Below are 24,003 nucleotides of genomic sequence, written 5' to 3' on the forward strand. Positions count from 1 at the left end.
AATCGTACGAGTTCGTGCTTACGCCTTTAGCGCCCATACACTAAAGCTATAGACCACTGCGTGCTACAAAGTCTCTTTTTTCTGTACAGGAACGTTTATTTGAAGCCTTAAAAAATGGTAACTCTATCATTATCATAAGTAATATGTTACTTTATATATTGTGAAGAGCTACGTGGCTAAAGAGCACTGCTGTAATTCAGCTTAATATTATTGCATTTTATACGTTAAATACAGGTAATTACTTATGTACTGTACTTCAGTGTGCACATCTTTTTGATAACAGGGGCATTTCTTTTACAATCCAATTAATTCGTGACTAACGTAACACATAAATTTATGACGAATTGTTAACATTAGGGTAGAGTGGGATAAAAAACCACGTTTTTACTTTTTACACTATGAAATCGAAATTTAAATTTCTTTCTTCAAATTTCTAATTGGAAATATAAGTTTAGTTATCAAACTTAAATATCCTTGTAGATTATTTTTTTGTATTCCAAGAAAGGACTAAGTTATATGAGTTTTATGAAATCACTGCAAGTGGCCTTTTTACACTTCCTGGTGAGGAAAAAAAGTTATTTTGTGATGTTGTCAAAACATTTTCTTATCAAATTTTGTTATCTTATATTTTTCTTTTGTTAATATGACGAAGAAATAATTTAAAATTGTTTTTAGCGTGAAAAATTGTATTTTATGTTATGTTTAACTGCTTTCAATTTAAAATCATCGAAATAAGCAACTTAAAAATGAAAATTCCAATAACAACAATAATATTATTGATACGACATCCAAAATAGAATAAAAAGTTACGTCTTATACTAGAATCAACTTATATTCCAAGTGGCTGGTAAAACAGTTCAATAGTTTTAATAAAAATGCCAAATAGCCTTTTTACCTTTGATTTTTACTCCACTCTAACCTATACTAAAAAAATTGGACAAGTGCGAGTTGTGTCTTATACGCATTGAGTTACCTTTAATGTCTTAAAATGAGACACGAGATGAAATTAAATGTCTCAATATAAAACAGTTTTTGTATCTCAATGGTTTAAACACTTAAAGCAACTCATTTTAAGACACGAGTGAGATACCAGTTTTTGCAGTGTATTATTGTTTACAATATTAGATATACAATACTTTAATTTTTTTTAGTTGTTTTTTTTATCAAATGATTTTAATATATTTTTATAATTGTTTATTTTAATTCTACCAATTACCGATCAATGTTGCAAGTATTGTTTTAATATTTGTGTGCGGAACCCGCCATTGCAGTGCGAGTACAACTCGCACTTGTCCAATTTTTTTTTATTTTTAGTTAAGAAATTAAAGTCAGAAAACAATCTCTCATTTATTCTCTTAAAATTTTACTCTCTTCCTTAAAACATTTAATGCCACGTGTTTAAACTAAAAAAAATTAAAAATTTTTTTTTTTTTTGAAAAAAAAATTAAAAAAAAATTTTTTTTTGATTTTTTTTCAAAAAGTTTCTTAAATAAATTTTTTGTCGTCAGACTGTAATAATACACTAGGATACCAATTTTCAGCTCATTAGGTCAAATAATGTAAAAGTTAGGGGAAAAAAAATTTTTTTAAAAAATTTTTTAGTTTTTCCTTGACAACGCTATGGCCATCATTACATATCAAGTTCTCTATATTTTTCCTGTAATATTCGAGTAAAAATACACCAGTATGCAAAATTTCAGCTCTCCATGTCGAATAGTTTAGAAGTTAAGGGGGGGGGGAATGGTCACTTTTTATGCATTTTTGGCCAAAAATCTTGTTATTTCCTTGACAACGCTATGCCCATCACGTCCAATCACATTCGCTATATTTTTCCTGTAATCTACGAGTGAAAATACATATCTGGACCAAATTTGAGCTCTTTAGGTCAAATAGTTTAGCCGCTAGGGGGGGGGGCACGATTTGGCTACGGACAACAGAGTCTCACCAATAGGGTTCCGCCGATACACCGTAGGTGTACGGAAACCTAAAAATGGTCCAATTTTCAAAAATACGTGCAAACCGGAAGAATAGCAAATAAGCAGAGAAAATTAATGTGAATCGGTTATCGATACTCGGCTTTACACAGTGAAAAAATGTGTGTCTCACCATAATTTTCTCAGTGTACCTTGATATTTTTTGGGTAATATTATATTGGCCCACATAGCACAACAATTTTCTGCAAATTTGCGGCAAGTTTTCAAAGCCAAATTCGAAAATTTGCTTGCCCTGCCGGAAGAATGGACTGAAATTGTACTGGGGAATTAGTACTGAGAGCTCAGTGCTATTTCAGTGAAAATTTGCTGCGTTTCAGCACTGAAATTGTACTGGGAAAAATTACCTGCAAAAGGGTCGCTATACATAGGGGATGTTTATGGCCTGACCGTCATTAAGTTAAAGGACGAATGTTTCTTTGTTAATGTTAAAAATATTTTTTATTTATATTTCAACATTATATTTGTTTTTCATGAACTCAGATTCTATACAAGTAATTATTATGTATGCTAAATATTCATGTGAACCTAAATTCAAAAATAATATCCGTTTTTACGTAGCAATTAGAGTTTGCTAGATAGTTTATAACTTTTTTAATTAAAAATTTCTTATGCTGAATTTTAGATATTTGTAATCATGAAACATCACAGATTAAAATTTTTTTGTTTTGAAAATTGAATTATTTAAATTGTAAACTTTTTAAGCCATAAAATTATAATCCCATACAACAATAGGCTTTCGGGTCTATTGTTAAAGCAGGGGTTGCAATATAAGTTTAAAATTTAACGGGAATTTCGTTGAAAATTTTGTTAACCTTTTTTATTTTCACTTCTAAACTGTTAACGATGGTTTGTTGACATAACCTACATTTGAAATTGTACTGGAGGCCAGTACAATTTCAGTACTTTTTCAGTCCAATTTTCCGGCAGGGTGGTAAATTTGCAGCAAACTTGCGGCAAATACCAAAATGTCCGAATGGTTGCAAGATTTCCGTGCAAATTTTCTGCAAACTTGCTGCAAATTTACTATAAATTTGCTGTAAATTTGCTGCAAAGTTTCTGAAAATTTTCTGAAAATTTGCCGCAAAGTTTCACAAAATTGAAGGATCAAATTTTCAGAAAACTTTCTTCAATTTGAAAAAGCAAATTCTATGAAAGAGTTAAATTAAAAAGTTTTTTAAATTGCATTTACGAAACTTGAAGAATATAAAATTCGAAAATTTTTAACCTTATCAAATTTTGGAATTTTAGAAAGGAATAGTAAAGGAACAGATTTTCAAGAAATATTGGAAAATGTTAGTTTATGAATTAAAGAAGTCAATATTGTTGTTTAAAATACAAACATTGTTTTATATATTTATTTTAATATAGGTACATTTTTTGTTAAAATTTTTTTATTACATTGTTTATTTTTTGTTGATCGCCGGTTGTCTAATGAGTATCCCTATAACATCAATGTATTAAATTGTATATTTAATCTGTATCTAAAAAAGTTTTATTATATAGAGATTCTTATTTAAGCTTAAAATTATGTTAGATAAAAATTGTTGTAATTTATTAATTTTTGAACAGTTCTACATTAAACATTAATCAGGGTTGCCATAAAAATTTAATTTTTTTTCGATTACTTTTTAGAAAGCATTTAGACTTTATTCCTGATTTCTACAAAGCAATTCAATAAGAGTTCAATTAAAGGAAAAGATTTAAATCATCTTTAAACTATACAAAATAATAAAATTTTTAATTGCAACTGTTTCGTAATTCAAACCCTCTGAATACAAGTTTAATACAACTTTAATACTACCCTTTAATAAAACTATCTTTTTATAAAAGCTTTACAAAAATTGGATTATTTTTAATTGGTTTAAATTTTTTTATAAATATTTATTTTGAACTAAAATCCATTGTAAATAAATTAAAATTATTATATAATTTATTTAAGATACATTTCATTATTTACAGAAATAAAAAATTAGGGCTTGTTTTAAAATTCATTATGAATCAAAAGTTTGTAAGATAAAAAAGTGCACAGAGAATTAAAGGTTTTTAATTTTTTCAAAAATATTTTCAGACACAAGAACCATATTTTGTATTACTTTATAAAATTCTTATATTCAGAGTACGTTGGACAAAATTCCCTGATTCAATTTCATTTTGCCAGATTTTCTACTAAAATCCCCGATTTTCTCAACTTGTGGCAACCATGCTATATTAATTTAAAATTAAAACATGTTGAAAAACTTATAATTATCATATAAATTCTATTTTAATAAATAATCCCTTAAAAATTGGTTGTTAATTGTCCGAAAAGTAAAATTATTAAACATTTTAACCTTTTTTTAAATAAATATTGTAGAGAACAGATTTTCGAAAACAGTTTTAAATTGTTATTTTTTAAAATAAAATTTTATACCTTATTGGAGTATTAGTTGTATAGTCCATGACGGTAATACGTGTAAACTGCATTGCAAAACGAGAACAGAAATCTATAACGCCAAAATATTTGTTTCTGTTTATATAAATGTTAAAATTTTCTTTTCTTTTAAATATTTATTTTATACGTACCAATTGTTAACCATCCATCAGACACTTTCCGTCTTCAGTTTTAATATTTTTGAAAATTACTGGAATAAAACAAATTCCAAGGTATAGTCAGTTCCTATACCTGTCACTTCACTTCTCCTCATCCATTAATAAAAATATATTGAATTAAAACTTTTCTCATTTTAAGTTTCAAAGTTCTAAAACAGAAAGAATCAAAAATACTTTAATATATTTTAAAAATTAAAAATAATTAATAAATAAAAAATAAAATAAAAAAAAAGTAAAAAAAGTTAAAGTTAAAATAAAAAACATTTTAAGTTTAAATTGAATAATTGATTACTATAAATTAAAAAAACATTACCTCCATTCTATTCTTCTTGAAGTTTCGTTTCTTATTCTTCTTCACTAGATGAATGAGAAGACTCCTCTTCTAATATAGCCAACTGTTCTTTTTGCTGCTTCTTTTCTAATAAAGCTCTGAAACACAAAGAGAATTAATGGTTATGGTTTTTTCCTATTTTATATGAACTGAAGTAACGACAGAAAATAGTAAAGATTATTGAATTGTTTAATTAACATTATTTACCGCAAGCGTTTCTCTTTATTATTACACTGGTACAACCATGCCTTAATACCACCTTTGGCAGTCTCTACGTCGGCATTAATTAATTTCTTAGCAGCTGCTAAAAAAAGAAATTTAAATTGCAACTTCAGTTTTAAACAGAAAATCATTAAATTAAAAAATAATACTAACCACAAACAACAGAACAAATTTTTAAGTCTTCAAAGGCCATTTTTTTGACTTCGGCCTTTAAATGTATATTTTTGACCGAGCTTTAAGGAAATTAGATTTCTCATCATATTGGAGACAGTAGTGTTAACGTTAGTCATTTTCCCTAATCCAACTAACTCGTCAATCTGAAAGAAGTGCCAAAAAGTCAATATTAAAGTAAACAATTGGAAAAATTTGCTTCATTCTAAAATTAAAATCAATGAAGCATTGGATTAAATCAAGTTTTATATTTTACGTAAGAAAATCTTAATTGTTTATTGATTAAAATTACTTTACTTTTTCGTATAACGTGTAATTCTTAAAATTTTGTAAATAAAATTACCAATTTTTCTTCATATTTTTTTGACTTTAGTTGCTCTTCAAGACTGTTCATTGCCTGCACGGTTTTCTTAGGAAAGTCACTTAGGTCACCACGGTCACCACTTCCAAACATTGGTTTCCCTTCGGTCGCTTCTTTTTCTTTCGCGATATATGTTAATTTCCTATTCATGGAGGTCAATGTTTTTAATAAAAACTTAGAATCAATGACACCTGTAAAAATAAAATTTTTAATATTACGATTATAATTAAGGTCATGTTATTCAGTGGTCACGTGCCCCATATACTTTACTATGGAAAAACATCACACTGAATAACATGGCCTTAAAAGAAACATTAATTTTTGCAAAACAAAATTATACAATTATTTATAATCATTATAAAATGTCTTCATTATTTTACTAAAAACATTTTTTAATTTTTACAATTTAAATAATAAAATTCTAAATATAAGAAAAAGATAAGTTTTTACCCTCGTTTTGAGTTTGTGCAGCATTTGAAGTCGTTGGTTTTTCATCGCCATTACTGTTCCCGGATAAGATTAGTTTATTATTTTCCGCGTCTGATGAGTGGTTAGAAGAGGCTATCACAAGTCTAGGTATCTCAATTACATTAGTTACTTTAGGTAAGGCTTTTTTATCAATCAATGTTTGTTCCTTTTCTGAAGTATGGAAATCTTTATTCCCATTTACACAATTCAATGGCTCTAATAAAAGCTTAGTATTTGATGTTGTCTCAAGTTCGTCATTTAGATGGCCTTGTTGCTGTGGCCAAAGCTTATTATGCACGATATGTTTTTTCTCTGGTGGACTATCGAAATCTTTAACCGCATTTGCAGTTTCCGATTGATCTAATGAAATCATAGAATTTGAGGTTGATGCATCAGATTTGTTATTTGCATGATCTTCTTTTCTTTTTTTCTTTGGTGGACTATTGAAATCTTCTTCCTTCTTTGCACATCTTGAATGACGTGTTTTCTTTAATTTTTCGATATTTATGGCCACATCGCTATCTACTTCAGATAATTTTTCATGATATTCAATTCTCTCCAACGCTAATTCGTAATTAGCTAAAAAAATTGTTTTTTATTAATTTGAATATATAGGGACCTATAAGTACAGCCATAATAAACTATAGTCCAAAAAATGGGAATGTGGTCAATTTAAGTTTTAAAAAGACAATAATAGTGAAAAGTTTAAATATAAAGGGTAGAATTACAAAGGAAGCAAGTCTTAATGTTCAAAACTTTAAATTTTTTCATGAATTAGCTAAATGAATTTTTATAAAGATTAGATCGAAATTAAAGTTGAATAGATTAAATTTTAAATAATTTATACCAGTATATTCCAGGACTCCAATTATATCAATCATTTCACAATTAACTTCTTCCAATGAAGCCTTTGCTAAAAGCATTTTTACTATTTTGTGACCAGTTTTTCCAATCGGATATAAACAATGAGTTATTTCCTCTCCACTGTATACTAGCCATGAAGATAGGACAATAGTTATACCATCGCGGAAGTGCACTATCGCGTACTGTCTTGCATCTTGTCTTGAAACCAAAGAAACCGTGGAACCTGCTGTTAATTTGCAAAGCGACAGCATAGAAAACGACAATATTCAAAGGTTAGTAGTTTAGTAAATTTTTCTTTTTTTGTGCTGTGTAGAAAATAAAATAACTGTTTAATTTTTTATTGTTAATTAATGTAAGTATTTTTTATGAAAGCAAGGTATTTTAGAAGACAAGAAATATTTTTTGGAATTAGAAAAATAATTATAGCAGAATATTTTTAGTTTTTTGAATGACTGTCATTTTTCATATTTTAAAAACGATTTATATTTCCCTTTCTCATTATTATAAGCTTTTACTGTTTGTCCCTTTCGACTTTGCAATTCAGTATTTATTTTATACACAGCTTCTTTTCTGAAAGTCAAATAATATTTACAAAATTATGTTAAAATATGACTAAATCAGTTGTAGTAAATTCAGAACCATTTCATTACAAAATAAATAATATAAAAATTTTCACAATTCTTTAATTTTTAGAAAAAGAAATTAATATTTCTCATTAATATTTTTCAACCCTACATTTATAAATCTAAGTTGGGTTTTTAATTAATTTTCATTTGGATATATCAATTAAGAAAATTTCTTTTTATAAATTACTAGGCCCACTTTGGCGCAAGACTTCCCAGTTGAAGAGAAGAGTGAATTTAGTCCACTTGTATATTCTGCACAGGATGATAACTTTTCGGTTAATGGTGACGAGGATATGGAAAAAATTGAACTTCAAACTTCAAATGTCGAGAATGTTCAGATTACTACTTCTTCAGATAATGAATCATGATGCGTTTATGGAACATACTAAAGATTACAGGTACATGTCCACAAAATCTTCTATTGATTTAAAATATACAGTCAACTCTCGATAAGACAAAGCGCGATAACTCAAATTTTTCGGTAAGTCAAAGTAATTCTTGGGTCCCGTTCATTCCTTATAAGCATTATTAACATTTGATAACTTAAACTTTTCGATAACTCAAAGTTTTTTCGGTCTCCCTTCGAGTTTGTCTTATCGAGAGTTGACTGTATTTCGACATGAAAAACTATTGTTTGGGAAATTTTATAAAATTAATTACCTACCCCATTTTTTTAACACTTTAAAGATACGTTTTTAATAAAAATAATTTATTTTCTAAAATCTAAATTCGATTTTAAAACATTACATGTATAGAATATATAATATATAGTATAGTATATATAGAATAAAACATTGTTTTTAACCAGAAAACTTGTAATTTCCATTTCTTAAATTAACTTTTTTTATCAAAAGCTCAATTTAGAAATTATAATGGAAACAATCATTAGATCTATGATTTAGTTGGAAATCTAATCATTATAATTTAACACAAATTCTATTTTATTTATATTTTCTTACTACATTCCTAGTCCACTTTCTGTGATAAAACAATGTTCGTTATTTTTAAAGAAAGCTTTCCTTTATACCAATTTGAAAATAAAAATAATAACAAATGTCAAGTTTGGGTCAAGCTTTGTCAAACGGATTAGTTAAAATTAAAATATTTTTTTAATAATTATGTTTACAAAAATTTTAATTTCATTCGTCGCAAGAATTCGATTATTTTTATAAATAGTAAAAATCTTTTAAAACATTCAATTATTTTCAATACAATTGTAATAAAATTACAATTTAAAAATTACAATTTAAAATTAAGAGAACATTAATTGTTTTTAACTTTTAAGAATATTTTTCGAAAAAGTTCAATTATTTTTTGAAATTTTAATAAATCCTTGGTAAACAATATACAATTTTTTTTCTTAATTCGTTATAAAATTTTTTCAAAAAAATTTAATTATTTTCTAATATTTTAATAAATTCTTCGAAACATTTTAATTATTTTAATAAGTATGTAGTTAAATTCACCGCAAGAATTAAATTATTTTTTATAAATAGTAACGATTATGTTAAAAAGTTGAAAAAATTCTTTGTTTAAAGGCATTTGAATTGTCAGAGAAATTGATAAACTGAAACTTGTTTGAAAAATAATAATTTTTTTCAATTGAAAATCTTACAAAAAACTAAAATGTAATAAATACACTTCATTTTTGGCTTGATAACCATTCCAAACATTAACCAAGTATAATAATATCATTTGAGTGTCAATAATCGAAAAAAAGACGCCTGAAAACCTGCAAGTCGTAAAGTGAGTCAACCTGCAATTTTGAAGTCTACTTTTAAATTGAAGATGAAAATATTAATTCACGATACCTATTTTAAAAATTCCTTTTGGATTATCAAAATTGATTAAATAATAACTCAGAAAAAAATTGTAAATTAAATTATCTATAAAAATATTTCATTTGTTAGCATATGATTCCTGAGGTGAAAAACTATTTTAACGAATACAAAAATCTCTATTAAATTTTTTATTTAAACAGAACTTTTTATATAATGAAGCATTAAACTTTTATTTTTTAAATACGTGGTATTCCAGGAGAAATTTACTACTTTTCGGAGCACCCTCACCGATTTCTTTCAAACTTGGTAGTATTACATTTGTTGGTCTAAAGTTTCAAAAAATCAATTTTTTAAGTAAAATCAATTGTTCATTTAAAAGTTACAAAAATTCCTCAAAATTGTTTAAATGCCCATATCTTTTAAACGGTACAAGATAATTGAGTTTTCTTTTGTTGCTAAAAATTCATAAAGACGAGACGCTTCAAAAATTTTATTAACATTTTTTCTTATTTTGTTAATTAAAAAAGTTATTTAAATAAGTAAAATTAACTTTTGAGCCGGAATTAAAAATTAAATGACTTATGAACCAAAAAATTTCTTGTTTTTCACACTTTTATATTCCGAAGAATAAAAGGTGTTTGAGTTTTTCAATCACTTATAATTTAAACAATGATTCGCTTGTTTACAATTATTTTGCAACTAAATGATCATCTGTTCTCACCTGCGCGCGACTACTGCTACGTCACGTTCGTCTGTCTCAGAATATATTTTTGACAAGCGTGGAAAAATTGAGGTTATGTTTAATCAAAACAACGCATTTCAATCTTTTTAAAGTTTTTAGCAGTCATAGCTAACTCGACTTTCCGTGCATGCATAGCGGGCGGAAAGTAAGCTTTTGCCGCCCGCTATGCATGCACGGAAAGTCGAGTTTATCGCGCATGTAGGACAAAAAATAATTTTTATCGTGTTTTTCAAAATCCTCTTTTTTCTTTTGAAAAATCCCCTCTTTTACCTATTTTCAAGTGGAAATGACACTGTGATCCCTGCAATTAATTAATTTATATTTTTAACTCCTGCACAGTCGACTTTCTCGAATGCGCAATACATTTTTATGTCCAACATTGTTATACGAGCCTAACATATTAAAATATGAAGTCTATGTATGTCAAATGTTGCTTAACATATAAAAATTTAAAAAATTAAAAAGTTTCCTTACAGGATCCTGCAAGTGTTCCTGTACAGGAACACTTTCAGTATCCTTTGATACACCGAAAAAAAAATATTCTTGTTTTAAGAGGACAATTCCTCTTCTAAAATCCTCTTACATTTTATTCTTGAATTAAGAATGGAGTGGAGAATAATCCTCTTAAAATAAAAGGACGTTTTTTGAGCCATATACAAGAGGAAAATATGCATTAAAATAAGAGGAATCCTTTAAAACAAGAATATTTTTTTTTCAGTGTACCTAAGGTTCCTGCATCGGAACCTGCACAGGAACCCTGTTCCAAAATCCAGTCGGGATCCTGTACAGGACCTGTATAGGATCCCAAGAGGATCTTGTAGGGGGGTTTTAAGCAGGATAGTGTTTATATTTTTTAATTAGTGATTTTTCCGAATTACCGAATACTTATACGAACTTTTACAGTTTGAACAAAATTTATAACTAGTAATCGGTAAGCCAAAATAAATTAATTGCAAGTAATATATATATATATATATATATATATATATATATAAATATTTGAAGTAATTATTTACTTAAGAACATTCGGGAAATGTCCCTCTCAAGAAGTGGTTTCCCATGTGCCTTCTCGTTTCTAAGTGAGAAGAGATATCTCTGGGATTTTTCGATTTAATAAGAGGAGAACTTACGAAATTCGTACAAAATTCAAACGAATTAATTCTGGAAAATATAAAAAATTTCGGTTCGTAAATTCGCATGAAATTTTGCACGAAATGTCAGCTAAAAGTATTTTTCAAAAATTTTCGGTCGATTCTCCATACTAAATTCGTATGGAATTCGTTCGGAAATTTGACCATAAATTTTTGAAAGAAATTTTCCAATTTTGTTCGTACATTCATTAAATTTATTTCCGTATTTGTTTAAATTATTGTACTCCATTTTTATACAACATATAATAATTTAAAACATTTTTTATAATTGTTTTCACCTATGAGTAATGCAATAGCTGTAAACAGGGCCAAAACTTGAAAAGGAACTGCATTTCCATATAACACATGCGCAATAGAAATGAATTGAAATGAAAAGGTCTATTATTATTATTATTATTAGGTCTATTATTATTTATAAATAATTTAATTTTTTCACAATTTTCATTTTTAGTTCAGTAAATGAATAAAATTGTCATTCTAGTAAATACTAGGGATGTGTACTAGAGTCACACACATTTACGAGATCGTTTCTGTGTACACTGTAAAAAATTTAGAGAGTGCGACTTTTATAGAATCCCCTAGGAGTTGAAATTCAACTCCCTTTTTTACAGTCTAATCGAACTATATATATGGGTGATTCTCCCGAAATACTCCTTTTTGTGAGTTACAAACAGAAAAGAAAAAAAATTATTATTTATGGATTAATGCAGTCAATTATATTGAGCTTTCAAAAATCTACCACCTCTATAGCATGATCATGCTAACTTTTAGCTTTTAAAGTATATATTTTAAATTAAAATTTACAAAAAAATTAAGAGGTTAAAATTTGGCGCCGGCGTTTTTTATTATATATATTTTTCTATTTACAAAAAATTATTTAAAAATTATAATTTATTAATATTATCTATAAATTTTATAGATTTTGAAATACTTACAGTTATCAAAAATCTCTTTAAACAATTGTCAAAAATTATTTTTCATACATTTTAGGTTCACTTTTCACTGGTAGTTTGTAAACAACCGACAATCATATCAATTTTTAATTTTTATTCAAAAAAGTGAGAGGAATGACGGGTGAGAGGAATGACGATTTCAACATTTTTTAATTTTATTTAATTGACAAATAATTTTCCTCCAGCTTAGAATGCCCTATCATGTTTATAAAGGATAACTTTATGTGAAAAAAATTTGCGATCAATTTATATATATTAATATTGTTTTTATTAGGGGTGAGAGGAATGACGCTTTAGGTTGTGAATCTCTGCTTATGTCTCAATTTAAATTTTTTTAACGCAAAATAATGACATTTTTTAAAAAGTAACTTAAGAAATTAATATTAGAGATGTTAATTTAAATATTGATCACAATAATTAAGCAATATCTCTACCCACAGCAAAAATATTGGATAATATTCAACGAGTGAGAGGAATGACGCGGTACTACATGACAAATTTCATTTTCTATATTTAAAAAAACTACACGACATATTTTATTTATATTTTTAAAAATTATTCTTAAATATCATAACTTTTAGAAAAAATTAATAAAGTACCAATTTTCATGTTTTAAATAATTGTTTACCTATTGAAAAAATGAAAAGCACTTAGATGACAGGTTAGAAAATCGATTTTGAGGTGGTAAAATATTTTAAAAATGTATTAAACAATAAAATTTTACAACTTTTTCTTGCAGAACATTTAGAAAAAGTGATAAAATAGGGAAATATGACTTGGTATTTTCCCAAATGATTATAATTATTTAGAAAATCTTGATTACATGCAAAATGAGGTTTTTTGGAGAATCACCCATATAGTTATATTATATTTCTAGACAATGGCTTTAAAAAGTTTATTTAAATCGCGCCAGTACAGCATATAGAAGAACTGACTAGTACTATGATGAGTATCATTTTCTACACTCAAGACAAGACGATAATTCGCCCTGCAACAAGACCAGAATTTTTTATTTTATCTTAAGCACTGTGCGTTTTTAACCATATTTTCACTAGTTTTAATATTTCATTTTAATAATTTAGCACTGAAATCACAATGAAATTCCCACGACACGAAAAATAGCTGTCACTGCGTTTTATTTTAAGACAATAACTAGAGGTGCTCCATTAATAATTGGAAAGATTAGGTTTTTTCAAATTGTTTGTCAAAAGTTGTATTTCTTTTAATGCGTTTCTAAAATTCGAAGCAGTCAATTGATAAGAATAAACAATTTCTATTCGTTTAAATTGACTACGTAGAATCGCTTAAAGTTGATTGAAAAGAATAGCTATGTCTTATTTGTTTCAATTCGCTTTTATAAGATTTACTTTGTCGATTCAAAAGTATAGGATTTTTTTTTGGAACGTTGAGAAGCAGAAAAATTTTGCGAATTCAAAAAAATAGAAACTCTTAATTCTTTTTTATCATCTTATTGACACGAGCAACAGAGAAGAATTAATTTTTCTGATATTTTGCTGTTTACAGAGGAATTGGTTTTTTTTTGGAAATTCGCCTATTCGGAAAGATTAAAAAATCCTCGTTTAACAGAATATTTATGGAAATTTAATCTTTTTCTATTCCTCGCTTCTTACCGGGCTTTGTATTTTCAAAATGGAGAAAAAGGGGAGAATTTTAACCAATTGAAAACAAGGAAAAAATCGCGACAACAGGCTAAGAACCAAAACTAACCTTCTTTTTCATCTCAAAACTGTTTTTAAGCTCTTGACAGTCCATGACCCATATATGGCCACAAAAAATCGTTGCCACCTTTGCGTCCGTGGCCATATATGGCCATCTTAAAATAAAAATACTAAAATTAAATCGATTTGAGTGGCGAACTGTATACTAAGGTTTTTGGGGTTGAAACTCATTACTTGGGGGTTTTCGGGGTCTTTGATTACGAATATGATGTCAGATTTTCAAAATTCAAAATGGCAGATTCAATATGGTGGATAATTTCAAGATTTATGCGATTCGATAGAAATTTATTTTTGGGGGTTCTTGGAGTCGCTGAATTCGAATTTGATGTTTGTTTTTCAAATTTCAAAATGGAGGATCTAATATGGCAAAAAATTTCAAAATTTATGCGTTTCGATCAAAATTTGTTTTTCGGGAGTTTTTGGGTTCGCTGAATTCGATAACGAATGAATTTCAAGCGAATCTGAAAATTCTTTTAATTTTTGTAGTCGCTATGTTTGGTCAGCCATTTTGAATTTTTTTAATCTGGCATCAGATTCGTAATCAACAAGCCTTTAAAACCCCCGAGAAATGAATTTCTGTTAATATGCATCAATTTTAAAATTATTCGTCTTTTGGATACGACATTTTGAATTTTAAAAAACTAATCTCAAAAACGAATTCAGCGACCCCAAAAACCTTATATATGATGAAATCATATTTTTTGTAAACTTTTTTTTCGGTCCATTTTTGGACCACAAGCGATATTTAACTGGACTGCGAAGGGGTTAACTAAAAATAGTGAAGGATCAGAGATATTGGTGTACAAGAAATTCGTCCATATAGACAAGGCTAATATTGCCCAAATGCGACAATTTTCATGTGGACGTTCACATATATTTATATATATAAAGAAATAAAGTGGATTGACATAATTATATTCTAATTATCCAACATTGGGACCAAATTTTGGCCTAATAATGGCACGTTCACGGCAAGGTTGTAGAATCTTTAAAGACAAAATATAATTTTCAGTAACGTGGTGAAGCTTGGCCTAATAAAGGAAATAAGTCATATGAATGTTACAAATTCATTAGTTAATTACTTAATAATAATAAAATGTTTCCAAATTATGGCAAGCATTACAGAAAATCACGGATTTATAGAAATTATTAGAAATTGTTTTCTTTTAAAGAGACGAACCACTTTCTTATTGAAAAAGGGTGAATTCCCAAAATTTTGGAAATTATTTGTGGAAATTCGTAAAGGTATAGGAAAATGAAATCATATGAAAAATTGAAGAATTAATCAAAGGGATATTGTCACACGAGGAATTATATACCTGAACAGATATAAAATATAATACAAATATGTTATTTTAGATATAAAAAATAAAAATACTAAAAAGGCCACAACATTCTTTAGAATTTTACTTCTAAATATCAATTTTAAAATAGTTAAATTTTTCTTGTAATCTAACAAAATAGATGTGTTAAAATCAAAAAATTAAAAAGCAAGTGTTTTGTTCTATTAACACACAAAATGTAATGAACAAAATAATTATAACATTTTGTGTTTATAATATGATTCAATGCGATGTTAAAAAAATATTTACTTGACAAATGAGTACTTTATCAAAAACTGGTTCTTTTACAATAATAATATTTAATTTTTGAAAATCTATCAACAAATTATGTCTTGTTATTTATTTAATTTAATTAATTTATTTATTTATTAAAAAATAATTAATAAATAATAATTAATTAATATATTATTAATAATAAATAAATAAATAAAGTAATAAATTAATTATTGTTATCTTATAATTTGATTTTTTACTTACAACATACGAGCTGAATATCTTTTTGACAAACGTCGACCGGAAGTTTGATAATGACCTTTTCTTTTATATTTCCACTGGCTACTCGTGGTCTCGTAATTCACTTTCCCCATTTTTATTTGTTGATGCACTTTTTTGCAAGATGTCGTTAAATCAAGCTGTGTAAATAATTATTTATTATAAATTATATACATGTATATTATATAATAATTAAAATGTTATTGAATACTATAATTTAAATAAATAAAATAAAATTGTTTTTGGAAAAAATTATAAAAATAAAAAACAAAAAATTATTAAAGAAATTAAATTAATTTATTAGATGTCGTTCTACATACCAAACTCTCGTCAAATCAGTGTATTCTTCCAATGTATCGATTAAATTCTCCAAAACTGAAATTTAATTATTATTTGAAATTTTATTATAATAACAAAAAATAAATTTATTTTAGTAGTAAAACAGAATAAGGTTTTTTACGTAAAAGCAATATAAAAAATAATACATAACCGTAAAAGTATTTTAAATAAATAATATTAAACAAATACTCACATTCTACAATCAATTTTACACTTTTTGAAGAATTAATAATTAATTACAGAATTGAAATCCTGCAGTCTTAATTTTCTTTTTGAATTAATAATATATAATTTAATTCGATAACGAAAATTAAAAAAACGTTTTTAATCGTAGAGGGACAAATTAACCATCTTGAGAAATCCCTTCCTTATCCGGCGCGAAATGAATAAATATGGCAACCTAACCCCTAAATTAAATACATAAAATGTCAGAAAAATAATTTCGCGCGCATCAGATCGTACACATTTTCTGCGCTACTTTTAACCCTCAGATATAATGGGAGAGAATATACAAGTAGATTTCCATTATCAATTCAAAATTTATTTTAGAAGGACTATTTAACTCTCTTCATAAGCAAAGGAAACATACACTTTTTGAACCTCCGAATTTGACACTCCAGTTTTCTCAGTGTATATTTAAATTAACCTTTTTTTAATTAAATCAATTCCAAAGACAATTATTAGCATATATTTAATAGAATATAAAAAATAAAAAAGCAGAAAATAAATAATTATACTAAGAAAGATAAAATAGGCAATTTTTTCAATTAAAATGAGATTCTAACTCCTACTTTAAGAAAGCAATTTTTTTATTCGTTGGTTCAACATTACAAAAAGGGTGTGAATATTTAATTTTTAAAAAGTTACATTTAGTCTTAACCCATTAAGAAAAAAAGACTTTTAGCCAATAAAAATAAACTCCTATTTTCAAAATGAAATTCTTTATTTGTTAGTTGAGTTAAACAAAATGGAAAAAATAATTAATATTGGAAAAATAAAACATATAATACCAAAGAAAAAATGGATGATTTAGACCAATAAAAATAATAAACAAACTCCTCCCATTTTCAAAATCAACGTTTCTATTTGTTGGTTGAGTTAAACAAAATAGAGAAAAAATTAATATCTAAAAAAATCATATAATTCCAACCCCCAATAGATAAAATGTATGTTTAAGACCAATTAAAATAAAATTTGAACTCCTCCCTCTTAATGAAAGCTATTTTTTATTCGTGGGTTCAATAGAAGAAAATGAAGAAAATATTAAACTTTGAAAAATACAAAATTTAGTATCAACCCCTCACGGAAAAATATACTGCTATTAGCCAATAAAGAAAAGATTTAAACACCTCCTATTTAAAGAAAGAAATTTTTTTATTGGTTGGTTCAGTTAAACAAAATGGAGAAAATAATTAATATTTGAAAAATAAAACATTTAATTTCAACCCCCAAAAGAAAAACTAAAGTCTACTGAACAATAAGAAATTAAATTAAAACTCCTCCTTTTTTCGGAAAGAGTTGGGACTAAATTTTGTGTTTTTAAAATTATAAATATTCTTTCATTTTTTCCACTAAACCAACAAATAAAAAAAAGCTTTCCTTAAGAAGGAGAAGTTTAAATTTCATTTTAATTGGTCTAAATAGTTGATTTTTTCTTTTAGGGGTTGGAATTATACGATTTATTTTTTAAATATTAATTTTTTCTCAATTTGGTTTAACTCAACCAACAAATAGAAAAGTAGATTTTGAAAATAGGAGGAAATTAAATCTTTTTTATTCTGTTTTTCCTTGAGGGATTGGCACTAAATTTTATATTTTTTTAATATTAATATTTTCTCCATTTTGTTCTATTGAAGCCACAAATAAAAAGTAGGTTTCTTTAAGAAGGAGGAGTTTAAATTTTATTTTAATTAGTTTAAATCATCCATTTTTTTTAAGGTTGGAATTATGGGCAAATCCATAAAACTTTTGACTTTTAAGAAAAAAATTTTTTTTTATTAATTTGTATGCACATAGATGTCACTTTGCATACGTGTTCAAGAATGTTTTAGCACCACAAATTCGTAAGCGTGATTCATTTTTAACCCATGCCCTCAATGTTTAACACTTCTTATTAACCCCTTCCGGAACTGAAATATTATAAAGTGAACAAAAAATGTGTAAGACCTTCCCATCAATTAAATCAGTTGAAACTTTTTACTCGGAGGTTTTTGGGGTCGCCGCTGGACAATCTGAAGTCGGTTTTTCAAAATTCAAAATGGCGGCTCCATTATGACGGATGACAATTTAAATAGTTGGATTTGATTGAAACTCTTTACTCGGGGGTCTTTGGGGTCGCTGATTATGAATTTAAAGTTTAAATTTAAATTTAAAATAATTAATTGAACTTTTTGATTTTTAAGAATTCAACTTCTGAAATTTGAAGCATATTCTTAACTTAATCAAATTGATAGTTTTCAAAATCCTTGAGCGGCATACTTTTTTTTAAATATCTGTAAGGCAATGCTTCGATCACACTATACATGGACTTGTTTAAAGTAAAATTGTAGTTGTGCCTTTCAAAAATGTATAAATTTAAATAAAATCACGATTTGTATTGACATCTTTAAATTGTTTCTGCAGGAATACAAATATAGGCACACTAATTAAAAAGGTCTTAAAATGTTCGATTTTTTATTGTCTATTTAAAAACTTATTGAACTTTTATTTTTATTCTACGCCGCACTAGGTATTTTCATAAGAAGACGTTTAATTAAATTTTCTTAAAAAGTGTCATCGTTCAATCAAACCTTCATATATTTTCTTACAGTCGTAGCACACTAATGGGATAGTGAAAAAAGTCAATTTTAAACTCATAAAATTAATTGACAAATTAATATTTTGTTCTAATACTGTACATAAATGTTGTTTAGTATATAATTTAGGAAAATATGATTAAACAATAAGTTTCAATCTAAAATAATACAGACTTTTAAGTGTTCGATTCGAGTATCATAAAAGTTAACAGTTTCGTGGATTTGCCCTTATATGATTTATTCTTTAAATATTAAGTTTTTCTCCATTTTGTTTAACTCAACCAACAAATAGAAACATTGATTTTGAAAATGGGAAGAGTTTGTTTATTATTTTTATTGGTCTAAATCATCCATTTTTTCTTTGGGGGTTGGTATTATATGTTTTATTTTTCAAATATTAATTATTTTTTCCATTTTGTTTAACTCAACTAACAAATAAAAAATTTCATTTTGAAAATAGGAGTTTATTTTTATTGGCATTCTATTACATTTATTCATTTATTTCTATATTTTTTATTATTTTGTTCATAATTTAAAGAGAAAAGTCATGGTACGCAAACAGTACGCTAGTGGTACGTCATAACGTACAACTAGCGTTCAACAAAATCGACAGGGCTAATTTTTCTGACTTTATAATGACCATTATATATTTGTTGCTTCAGATATATTCTCGGATATATTGCAAGTCCTCAAAATATTCATTGTATACATTGTTACTTCAAGGACTGTCCTCAAAATATGCATTATATACTATTTGTTACTTTAGGGACTGTACTCAATAAAGCCATTAGATATAAAATGTAAAAGAGTCCCTAAAGAAGTCTATTGGTACTTTGAGGACTGTCCTCAATGTAGCCTATACGTACAAAAAACATTGAGGACCGTCATCAAAGTACACAAATGTCCCCAAAGATGACATTACGTATTAATAAATGTCCTCAAAGTAGACATTAAATATATATATATATATATATATATATATATATATATATATATATATATATATATATTAGGGTGACCGTTATTTTGCGAAAGTTGGAATTTCTTAGCTCGCCGGGCAGAATTTGCTTTAGAATGTGAAAAAAATGAGCTATGCAAAAAAACAGCCCAATTGATCAATATTAACCCGTGCCACCGAAGGGTTAAAGTTTAAATGGGGTTTAACATAGGATTAGTGCACTTTTTTACATTTTGTATGAGAACTTTTTTTTAATTAATCTTTTGCCTTGTCGACATATATATTTATGGTTTTGGATGTGCTGAACACGAATCCGATGTCAAAAAAAAGTTTTGACAGCTTCCAGCTGTCAAAAAAGCTGTCAATCTTTTTAAAATGACAGTTTTTGTATTTAGTTTAGTAAATCAAACAAAATTTTGCTCATATAAAAGTATTTTAAGAACAATAAAGTCAAACTAAATAGCAATATGTAATATTGACAGTTGACATCTGTCAATTAAACTGTCAAACTTTTAAAAACGAGAGTTTTTGACAGTTTTTACATTAAATTACTTAGATAAAAATATTTTCAGGGTATTGAGGTAAAACTTAATAGAATTATGTAAGTTTGACAGTTGACAACTGTCAATTAAGATGTCAAACTTTTAAAACCGAGACTTTTTACATTAAATTACTTGTATACAAGTGTTTTTAAGCACACTGAGGTTAATTATATTAGCAATATGTATTCTTCACAGTTGACAGCTGTCAATTAAACTGTCAAACTTTTAAAAACGAGTAATTAATTTATTATCAACAATCTGTGTGTCGACATCTCCAATGAGAAAAATACTTTCGCGTAAAAAATAATTGTTGCACGCCATTGTTGACATCAATCAATAATTAATTAAATTTAAGTCATTTTAAACAGACTGTAGAATTAACGACTGCTCACCAAATGACACAAGACTACGAATCAAAGAAAAACAATGTTATAGATCGACCATCGAGATATGGACTTGGCTGTTAGTCGATAGATGTTGTTGATTTAAGCCGCGAAATTTTAAAAAAACTTGGCGTATCTTTTAAACATGAACTTATTATAAGCTAATATACTTATATCTTAAACTTATAAGATTATATACGATAACAAAAAAGCTCCTTCTCAAAAGCCTGTTAGCTTAATTGACAGCTGTCAACTGTGAAGAATACATATTGCTAATATAATTAACCTCAGTGTGCTTAAAAACACTTGTATACAAGTAATTTAATGTAAAAAGTCTCGGTTTTAAAAGTTTGACATCTTAATTGACAGTTGTCAACTGTCAAACTTACATAATTCTATTAAGGTTTACCTCAATACCCTGAAAATATTTTTATCTAAGTAATTTAATGTAAAAACTGTCAAAAACTCTCGTTTTTAAAAGTTTGACAGTTTAATTGACAGATGTCAACTGTCAATATTACATATTGCTATTTAGTTTGACTTTATTGTTCTTAAAATACTTTTATATGAGCAAAATTTTGTTTGATTTACTAAACTAAACACAAAAACTGTCTAAATTCACACAAAAACTGTCATTTTAAAAAAATTGACAGCTTTTTTGACATCGGATTCGTGTTCAGCACATCCAAAACCATAAATATATATGTCGACAAGGCAAAAGATTAATTAAAAAAAAAGTTCTCATACAAAATGTAAAAAAGTGCACTAATCCTATGTTAAACCCCATTTAAACTTTAACCCTTCGGTGGCACGGGTTAATATTGATCAATTGGGCTGTTTTTTTGCATAGCTCATTTTTTTCACATTCTAAAGCAAATTCTGCCCGGCGAACTAAGAAATTCCAACTTTCGCAAAATAACGGTCACCCTAATATATATATATATACTTTTATAATTGAAACACAAAAGGTAACGTCTGGGTAACGGCGCCAGTAACGCCGGCTCTGGTTTCTCTCTTTCTCTAAAGGCAATATAAATAAGAATGTCTCTCTTTACCTTCCTTGCATATCTGCTCGTTTAATATTAATGAATTAAAATTAATTAATTGATTAATTGATTAAGAGTTTTTTTAAGTACATTTAAAAATAATAATAGATGTAAATGTTTTTTGGATTATTTAAATGTAGTATATGATGTTTTTGTTTAAAATATAATCCACTTATTTATTTCTCTTTTTAAAAATACATTAGCTTTCGCCCGACAACGTTGGGCCTCTTCAGATGAACCAGCTTAAAATCCCCGTACAGAATCCTCAAAGGATCCTCTCGGGATCCTGTGCTGGATCCCGTACGGAATTTTGGGACAGGGTTCCTGTGCGGGTTCCTATGCAGGAACCTTAGCTATCAAAGCTTTCTGTATAGGTTCATGTACAGGAACACTTGCAGGATCCTGTACAGGAAACTTCTTAATTTTTTAAATTTTTATATGTTAAGCAACATTTGACATACATAGACTTCATATTTCAATATGTTAGGCTCGTATAACAATGTTGGGCAGAAAAATGTATTGCGCATTCGAGAAACTTATAGAAAACTACTGCGCAGGAGTTAAAAATATAAATAAATTAATTGAGGAAACTGTGTAGGATTCTTTACGTGTTCCTTACAGGATCCTTTATACTTAACCCATTATATCCCATGAAGAAACCATCCATTGTATTAAAAAACTAACAATTGGATTTATAGGCAAATGAAAAAAAGATATACCTGTATTTTGTTTTTAATTTCCAATTGTTTAACAACAATTGTTTAAACAAATAATAGTATACTAAGCAACAAGGGTATAAAAGCAGACATTTTTTACGACGATTTCAGATAGGAGACGACAGGGAGTAAAAGTCATTTACTTGTTCGACTTATATGAAAATGGACGCCATTTTCATATGGTCAAACAAATGAGTGACTTTACTCCCTGTCGTCAGCTATCTAAAAGCGCCATTTTTGTGCATGTAGGATAAAAATAAAATTTTTTAAAAGCTGTTAACGCCAATTGATTCTGCGTGGAAAAATAGGAATGTTTTGTATAGGTCATTTTTTTCTACAAGTCGTATTTTGTTTATAAAATTGTTATAAACAAATTAAGCTGTGTAAAAAGTGTTTCATCCCAAGCATAAACAAATAGATTTTAAGCAAAACTAAAAATTGGACTCATAGGCAAATGAAAAAAAAAGATATACCTGTCTTTTTGTTTTTAATTTCCAATTGTTTAATAACAATTGTTTAAACAAATTAATAAAAATTTAAAAATATTTGAAAATTGTTAACGCTAATCGATTCTACGTGGAGAAATAAAAATGATTTGTATGGGTCATTTTTTACTCCAAGTCGTATTTTGTTTATAAAATTGTTATAAACAAATTATGCTGGATAAAGAGTCTTTCATCTCAAGCATCAGTTTTCAAAAATTTTCAAATTTTTATTAATTTGTTTAAACAATTGTTGTTAAACAATTGGAAATTAAAAACAAAAAGACAGGTATATCTTTTTTCCTTTTGCCTATGAATCCAAATGTTAGTTTTACTTAAAATCCACTTGTTGATGCTTGGGATGAAACACCCTTTACACAGCTTAATTTGTTTATAAACTACTGTGTCGACTTGAAAAAGAAAAATATTCAGAAAATAGTTTTATTCTTGACGTGAAATCTTCAATCAATTTCTTGACCAAGTTTTTTCTATAAACAATTTACCTGTTCTCAAGTGCAGTAAGGTGAGGTCTAGTTGTTTGATCAAAAATAAAATAAAACTAATTGTGATAGACGTATAAATGATAAAATTAAAAATATATTTCCACCATTTTTTACTAGGTCTTTCAACAGCATAGTATGAACTAAATAAAATAAAACTATTTATGATAGACATATTAATGATGAAATTAAACATATATTTCCACTATTTTTTACTAGGTCTTTCAACAGCTAATGGACATTTAACTTGGTTTCGAACATTTTGATTTGCGATTTTGCTGGATCAAATCCTTATGAAAAAGTTATTTCTCCCGATTGATCAATTTTTGAGTTTCCTCGTTAAAGATTTTCTTCTTTTGTAGTTAAAGATGAAGGGCAGCCTACTCTTCCATTCCGGAAAGTTCCACACGCATAG

The 24,003-nt window shown here is 27.1% G+C and overlaps 1 protein-coding gene and 2 long non-coding RNA genes across 4 annotated transcripts; 1 reads left to right on the forward strand and 2 right to left on the reverse strand.

The window, feature by feature from the left end:
* Positions 1-3,314: 3,314 nt before the first annotated feature.
* On the reverse strand, positions 3,315-4,728 carry LOC122503321. Its single transcript, XR_006301732.1, has 3 exons — positions 4,557-4,728; positions 4,405-4,477; positions 3,315-3,435 (listed from the first exon to the last, which is right to left on the reverse strand). It is a non-coding gene; the product is annotated as an uncharacterized LOC122503321 (long non-coding RNA).
* Positions 4,729-4,973: 245 nt separating this feature from the next.
* Positions 4,974-7,251, reverse strand: LOC122503320. 2 transcript variants are annotated; one of them, XR_006301731.1, is made up of 6 exons: positions 6,984-7,251; positions 6,119-6,715; positions 5,651-5,859; positions 5,290-5,453; positions 5,122-5,218; positions 4,974-5,012 (listed from the first exon to the last, which is right to left on the reverse strand). XR_006301731.1 is itself a non-coding variant. In XM_043613813.1 (5 exons), the coding sequence occupies exons 1-4, from the start codon at positions 7,249-7,251 to the stop codon at positions 5,319-5,321; spliced, it is 1,209 nt and encodes a 402-aa protein (XP_043469748.1). In that variant the 3' UTR covers positions 5,202-5,215; positions 5,290-5,318. The 2 variants fall into 2 exon arrangements, 1 of the variants encoding a protein (XP_043469748.1); XM_043613813.1 differs by lacking the exon at positions 4,974-5,012 and having other exon boundaries at positions 5,202-5,215.
* Positions 7,135-24,003, forward strand: LOC122503323. Its single transcript, XR_006301734.1, has 3 exons — positions 7,135-7,272; positions 7,817-8,024; positions 23,951-24,003. It is a non-coding gene; the product is annotated as an uncharacterized LOC122503323 (long non-coding RNA).

The sequence above is a fragment of the Leptopilina heterotoma genome, unplaced genomic scaffold (genome assembly GCF_015476425.1).
Source record: "Leptopilina heterotoma isolate Lh14 unplaced genomic scaffold, ASM1547642v1 Lhet_26, whole genome shotgun sequence".
Lineage (NCBI taxonomy): Eukaryota > Metazoa > Arthropoda > Insecta > Hymenoptera > Figitidae > Leptopilina > Leptopilina heterotoma.